At 42.0% G+C, this 7,668-nt stretch overlaps 1 protein-coding gene across 2 annotated transcripts; it reads right to left on the minus strand.

Annotated features, from left to right (window-relative positions):
• Window positions 1-2,029: 2,029 nt before the first annotated feature.
• On the minus strand, window positions 2,030-7,160 carry LOC123135421 (NEDD8-conjugating enzyme Ubc12). Of its 2 annotated transcripts, none has more exons than XM_044554490.1 (6): window positions 7,024-7,160; window positions 5,841-5,961; window positions 3,814-3,922; window positions 2,744-2,822; window positions 2,552-2,668; window positions 2,030-2,450 (listed from the first exon to the last, which is right to left on the minus strand). In XM_044554490.1, the coding sequence occupies exons 2-6, from the start codon at window positions 5,947-5,949 to the stop codon at window positions 2,313-2,315; spliced, it is 552 nt and encodes a 183-aa protein (XP_044410425.1). In that variant the 5' UTR covers window positions 5,950-5,961; window positions 7,024-7,160; the 3' UTR covers window positions 2,030-2,312. The 2 variants fall into 2 exon arrangements, with proteins under 2 accessions (XP_044410425.1, XP_044410426.1); XM_044554491.1 differs by having other exon boundaries at window positions 5,841-5,953; window positions 7,024-7,154.
• Between the last annotated feature and the right edge of the window lie 508 nt (window positions 7,161-7,668).

Here is a 7,668-nt window from a genome sequence, read left to right on the forward strand (position 1 = left end):
TCATGCCCCAAACAATAGGAACCCATGTTTATATATACTAGAAGGTGATGATCATTCCTCGATCATAAGTTAAGTCTATTTTTACCGCATGCTATTATGGTTCGGGTTGGGCACCTTTACCCCGAAAGTTGAATATTGAATGGTACCAAACTGAGTTGATCGACATTCCAGATTTATTCAATTTATTATGGTGTTCAGTTCGGTGTCAGTTGTTGGTTCTTTGATGTTCGGGTGTATCGTCTATTTTCGGCATGCACATACTGAACTGACCATATACACCAAAATGGATCTTTCTTTTCTCTAACTTCCCTACTTTGTTGGCACGTGTAGGCATGGCCCAAGGCCTATGGACGATGCGCCTTTGCAGAATTGATCCACTCCCTGACGTGTGGGGCCACTAAGGCAAAAATTGCCTTGATACACTGGAAGGCTCCATTTCCAACGAGCTTAGAATCTGTGGGGATGTCATCTCACCTTCTGCAACTGCATTGGTGAAGGATCCACCCTCCAAACTCATCAAGATCCATCTATGCAGAGCCACACCTGAAAGTCTAAAAGTATTCCATGTATTCCTCATATCACATCCGGTACAACAACTTTATGTCCAATCACTCTCATATTGCATTTTGATCCAAAATTGAGTGGAATGATCAAAATATTTGTTCGTTTTTTCTCAAATTGAGTGAAATAGTTGAAATTTGTGTTCATTTTTTCTGAAATAATTGGAATATGAGTCTAATGTATGTGAAATAATTACGTCTAAAATGCATGTGTATATTATAAGAATTTGGGTGAAATAACCGAAGTATGTGTTCAACTTTTCCGGAATTGAGTGAATAATCTAAATATGTCTTCAGTTTTGTTGGAACTGAGTGAAATAATTGAAAATTTTGTTCAATTTAATTTTGACACAATTTAATGTTTGTGCAACTGATTTAACTAAATAAATTTCACAACTTTCATGTTTGGACTTTGGAGTCACATTTCACAAGTTTAGTTTCACAAACAAACAAAAAACTAATTTAAGTGAATAATCAGAATATGTGTTTGATTTCAGCTGAAATAGTGTAATGTTTGTGAATCCAATTTCAAATTTCCCCCCTTTGGAACAGGAAACCGCTGAGGCCTTGTTTAGTTCACACTTAAAAAAGGTTCGGATTGTGTGCCACGGGACCGGGTTTCGTTTCCTTCATTTTTGCAGATATCCACTCCAAACTTTTTTATCTGCTCATCACGTAGAATCAATACAGTACCAGTGCTAGAGTAACGGGTGCAATCTCTTCTGTTCGTTTCTAATCTAACGACTGTGAATAGTGTAGAAGCTACATACACACGCATAGTGGTACCAAAAAGAAACCGTATTCAAGCAAACCTCCCAAATTATGCATTGGTGTTCTTTTTTTTTTGCAAAAAGAAGTATGTATTGGTGTTCAGTTGGAAGCCACATGCCACAACTAAGTGGACGCGGAGTATCTTAGCTCCAGCTCAAATGAGCTCGGATGAACAGCAAAATTAGAAAACGTTAAAAATATTTTTTTGCAAAAATAATAATAATATTTTGAGTGCTTGCAAAGTTTCATCCGGGAATAACATTTGTGGAAGTCATAGAAAAAAACCAGAGGTCAAAAAATGGTATTTTCGAAAGCATTTTGGAGCATCAATTTTGTTATTTTTTGGCACAACTTTCACAAATGTCACTTCATAATGAAACTTTATAAGCACTAAAAACTTTCAGCAATGTATTTGTTCTTTTTTTTTTACAGCTCACAAGTCAGCTTGTTTTCATAGTAGATTTTCAACAGATATTTTCTCTGGTCCTGACATCTTGTTCGCTGCGATTTTGTAGAACATTTTGCATCTGCAAATTCAAAGAGTCTCAAGCAACACTGCCTGGACTTTGATACGATAACATTAAATTCAAAAGAATAGATTTCGGCCTTAAGAGTGCCTTTTTTCCCTCCCCAAAAGGTAGATATAAGGCCTGCGTAGGTGATTTCTTTCTTTTTTGGGTCGAGATAATTCAGTTCGATGACAGATCAACACCCGTGACTTAATTTTCAGCTCAATACAGGCGAGTTTCGCTACATAACGTCACCCCATTTCTTCTTCATGTTACACGACAATTCCAGAACATCCACCAAACAAGCACAATAGCAGTCACATCTTCTTGACACAAACAAGTATGATAGATACATTTCCTGGGTATGCCGCCCGCATTTCTTCAGATTGTGCAATGGTTTGGCATTCAGGGCTAGGGTAGGGTAGGTGGGCGCAAGCCAGAAGCAAGCACATAGCAGGCCCGCCCGGCCGCCTTACTTGCACCTTGGGAAATGGGTGTTATCGACATAGCCTCCCGACATTGCCATCTGAACGTTTCTCTGGAACTTCTGCGGGTTGTCCCGGAGGACGGCCGCGGCTTCATGATTCAAGGGGTCCTCGTCGTTGGGTTGCTGCAGGCATTAACAAGATGGTTTATGACCAAAACACATGATGCGCAAAACAGAAAATCAGCCATTGCACGGTTAATCTAATAGGATATGATGACACTTACTGAGAAAAGAAGGTTTAAACCATAGATAATGGTGTTGATATTCAAGACAGGCTTCCAGTCTTCACGCAGAATGTTCAGGCACACATTTCCTTCTAGGTCAATATTGGGATGGTAAACCTGAAAGTTACTAGTACATCAGAAATGGTCAAACTTATTAGGATGATTGAAAGGAGTCAAAGCTGTGGTGCTTACCTTAGTTTTGCATTTGACCTTCGGAGCCTCGTGAGGGTAGGAAGGAGATACTTGGAAGGTGAAAGTGAATGACCCGCCTCTAAGAGAGAAGACATATTGTGGATATTAGAATAACTCACCTAATTGTTTTCATAAACTTAGGATGTTAATATATATCTATGGTGATGGGCCTTCTTTCATCAGGGTAACCAGATAACTACAGTACAAAGGTGGGCAGTCTGCACTGCTTGAGGGGAGGGATTTAGGAGAAAGACGAGACAAACTGTATAACAAAACAAAGAATTTAGATGAGAGAATGGCTTCCCTTATTCTTGCTTCACAAAAACCAGAAGACTAACTCTTCTTACATGAGTCGCTAGAAGAAAAACATGAAGACATAAACTGCTTCTAAGGAAATAAGGAAGATATCAACTACACAAGGAAATATATCTGACATGAGAACTAGCTATGTCTGCTGCTTTTATGGCTTGATTGGGGCTACATGTAGACACGACAGCTATCTACAATGAAAACATACAGGTGATCCATTTTCGCATCCCCATATCTACTCCCTCCGTCCCATAATATAATATCGTTTTTGACACTACACTAGTGTAAAAAACGCTCTTATATTATGGGACAGAGGGAGTACATTTTAAGTTCTATCTCCATAAAGAAAACTGAATTGGTAGTGAAAAGATGAGATATAATGGCCAGGGGAGCAGGAACATGAATGATATGGAACCTATGAAAAATAAAAGAATAAACATCAACTGCTCTTCATATTCCTATTAAAGTAGGATGGAATAATCCTTCTTCATGCTATGGAGTGTGATGTAACTGTAAAATAAAACAAACTTGATTTCTCATTAATCCATATTCATCAGCAAATATTCCTTCAAGCACGCACACCCAAATGCAAAACTGAAAATTGGGAACAGCCATCTAAAACTTCCTATCCCTCCCATCTATGTGGCAATTAGGAACAGTGCATGTTTTTAAGTAGCTTAAATGCTCAGTACAGAAAACTAGCATGACAAAAAAGTTGAAAAGAAGAGTAGGCATAAAAGAAGCATCTATAAAATGCTTACAGATAGTATCCTTCATCAGGTCGTAGAGTAGCTTCAAAGTTCATGAGATCATCCTTCCCATTTGGGAAGGAAATTTTAGTCGTCTTTGGAAGGTTAAGCTCAGCAATATCTGCGAGTTAGAATAGAAATTGTCAACAAGATCCATATTTTGAGAACTATCCAGATAGAAAGGAGAGATATACATCATGTACATAAATCAGGAACACATGAACAGATAAGTGGATATTATCACAACACAGGTTTGAACAATAGAAGAATCAAATAATATTCAATTTTTAATATGGATGTATTTCTGTAGTGGATCATATTTCATGTATCAAACTGTAGTTAAAATAGTGCATTTGAGATTCAACCCTGGATATAAGATATGTGGGCCTTACTATAAAGAACTACTAGTCTATTTGAGTTGTCAACATAGTACTCATGGCAATTGGCAACTGTGGAGCACCAGCATGCCGGGTGACAATTAGGCTATACCAATCTCATGCAGAGCAGCAATAATTGGTATTCCAGTGTGCAAAGACCAAAATGGAAAACAGGGGATAGATGTGCCACCCAGGTAACCAGAAATGTCACTCAGAACACTACCCCAACAAACCTCAAGCCTGCACTGTCTCTCTTCTCATACCTATTGCCCGGTGCCACCACCCTTCCATACCCGACTACTCGCTACTTCAGCCATGTTGCAGCTCATCCTCTCATCCACACCCTCTTATGCCCCACCATATCCCTCCCACCCTGCTCCTGCAGCTGCTCTGCCTGACAGTAAGCAGCTTGAAACAAAATCCAGTGGCAAAGAGAACATGGTAGTACAGATTGACGCACATGCACGGCCAATTAGCGTGTTTCACCACTTTCCCATGGCCAGGATGGCTAGGTGGCATCGATGTGTTGATTGGGCAACAGTGACAACTAACTATTATTATACATGTCAAACAAAAAGAACAACAGATAATAATCATTGGTACAAAGATTTCCCAATTTTTCACACATGAACCATATAGCCCATGATGGTGAGTCATAACCGGTAGAAGCTCACCAATATGGTAAACAACAGAGTTTATATAGCAAGGTAACATATATAGCAGTCCCTAGACCAGTACAACCAAACAGAGCCCTTTTTAGTCTTTTGCACAAAGGAATTACAAAATTAGTCAACTACATAAAAAACAAGTGGTAATATGTGTATAATTTCCTCAAAATATAAATGTTACAAAGTAGTTAAGTAATCTACTTAGGAGCAGAACTCCCTCCAGACTGGTAGTAGGCTCACCAGTCACCACCAGCAGATAATTCTAGATTTAAGTTGCCTACTCTAATCACGCCAAATCCAGAGTGGTTTTCTCGCCCAAAGGTGCGCATTAATTAGCCACACATTAATTTTCATCGTTGATTGGACATTGGCAGGGAGCGACGTGCGCTCCAGACCACTGCTTGCAAGAGGCCAAGGGTCGGCGCATTAATTGCTGGCATGCATGAGTAATATGCGCACACAGATTGGCTTCTTTTACGGATGTAATTAATTGCTCAGGAGAGCAAACTGCCTGTTATGGCCCTCCCGCCCTATATTCCCATCCGGAGGGAGTAGTACATTGTAATGAGAACGGAAAACACACAAAAAAATCATATGCTTACAGAGAGATGTGAATGCACACGGTTGCAAGAAACGGACTTATCAATACACAATGCATAGCATGCCATTGTGGTGGATTATGATAATCTCTTTTGGTTGACCCTTAACTAGTGGTTTTAAACTTCTAATCTTAACTATAAGGTGCTCTCTGATATACTTTTGCTATATAGAGCATATGGGATGAATTGTGAGAGACTGGGAGGGCAGGCAGCCAGCCATCGATAACTGTAATTAACTAATGTGATTTATCAAAGAGGAAAAATACACTTTTCACAGCAGCTTTAAAAACGAGCATAAAAACCACAAACTGAACCATATATCAAGTGTCAACATTAGGAACTGACACACCAAATGGCTGAAAGTAACATAAGATCAAATCACTTGTAAAACAAACCTTTATGGAGACGTAATTCCCCTGGACTTTGCTTCTTAACAGGAGGCCCTCCATTTGAGTTGGCTGCCTCTTCCTTCTTCTGCCCCTTGATCTTAAACAGGTTTATCATCTTTCTGTGGAACTTTGAGAAGAGTAACGAGAATGAGCTAAAGAGAGTAGACTTTTCGTAAAAACAAAGATGAAGACAAGAGAAGTACCATTCAGGCTTAAGAATGGTTTACATACAAACAGGTGGCAATGACAAAGCAGAAATTAAAAAAAAACTAGTTCAGTTCTATCTAATTATGGGATTCTTCAATAACAAATATGTCGTTGTCAACCTATTCAACCCTGAAGGCATTAGCCCTGATTATCCTGAAGATAAAACAAAAGATATTTCTAACTAGAAATTTAACTCAGAGGATATGAACAATAAAGCTGACATACCAAAGTCTATATATATTATACATGATTTCTTTCAAGAACGAGCCTTGTAGGCACAGGGACCGATCTACCAACCGACAAACTCCGCAACAATTCTACCATACCTTGTATGTTCCTAAGCCCAACTAGGCTGCCTCATCCATCCCCGACATAAGCAGAGGCAGGTAACCAACACCCAGAAAATTTGCATTTGGTCAACCCAAAGGCAGAAAGGAATCCGAATCAAAAAGAGAATACCCTAGTTTTGTTTTATCGTCAGACGAACCATGACGGTCCTCTGAATCTAACACTTACACAGTATCACGCCTAAACTGGTTCGCACACCTAAATTGCCGGCTCTCCCTCGGAGCATCTTCTCGAGCGAATCCCTGTCTAATCTTGAACCGCTTTCCGCACTAGGTTTTCATGGTTATTCGAGAGAGATTCTCCTCCTAGAGGGTTTTTTTCTGCATCCTTTGGGGCTTGAGAAGGGACGCAGCCTGTTGCGACTTGCGAGCCCCAGCTCTGCCGGAGTGCCCCCTGCAGATCCTAACACGGCACGCGTCCCAGAACCGTCTTCCCCGTCTAACGCGCCCGACCGACTCGCCATACGAAATCGTGAACAGCAAATAGCGGCGGCGGCGGCATGAGACGCTACGGTTTCCGCACAACAGCGACGGGATAGGCAGCAGCGAGCTCATAGCAGCGCCAGCGAGTTCGGACGGCGGTCCGGCACAGATCGGCAGGCAGAAGCGCGACCAGGGGGGAGCAGGGGCAGTACCAGCGGCCCCGGGCGGGCGGGGACGGAGCTCGGCGGCGTCGAGGGGCGCGGATCCGGAGCGGCGACCGACGGGAGCGGGCGTGGAGGCGGTAGGTCGGTCTCCTCGCTGGCGGTCGCGGTGGGGCGCCGGGTGGGGAGGCGGAAGTGAAATAGGGGAGACGAGGGAGGGGGGCGGGGTGGGGAATCTAGCGGTGGCAATCCGGCCGTAATTTCGCGGAAAGTAGGAGGGCGATTCGGGTAGGGGACGAGGCCAAAGCGGATTCGGTCCAATCATCGGCGTCCTTCTTTTCCCAGATTCGAATACCGAATTATATATCTGTTTTCCAGGCGCTCGTCTTTTACGATCATATTATGCATGATCGCACAAGCAGTCATCACCTCCCACAGTTTCTGCGTGCTCCGGGTATTAGCAGGATACCGAACGATGCTCCATCGAGATTGCAAAACATCAAAGACACGCTCGACATCCTTCCTAGCACTCTCTTGCTCTTGGGCAAATCTTTTCCTCTTCTCTCCGACATGGTTGGGTATTGTCTTACAATAGTGGCCCACTGAGGATAGATACCATCACCCAGGTAGTATCCTTTGTCGTAGTTGTGGCCGCTGACAATAAAGTTCACCGGTGGGTTGTTGCCATCGGCAAGC

The sequence above is a fragment of the Triticum aestivum genome, chromosome 6B (genome assembly GCF_018294505.1).
Source record: "Triticum aestivum cultivar Chinese Spring chromosome 6B, IWGSC CS RefSeq v2.1, whole genome shotgun sequence".
In the NCBI taxonomy this organism is placed as follows: Eukaryota; Viridiplantae; Streptophyta; class Magnoliopsida; order Poales; family Poaceae; genus Triticum; species Triticum aestivum.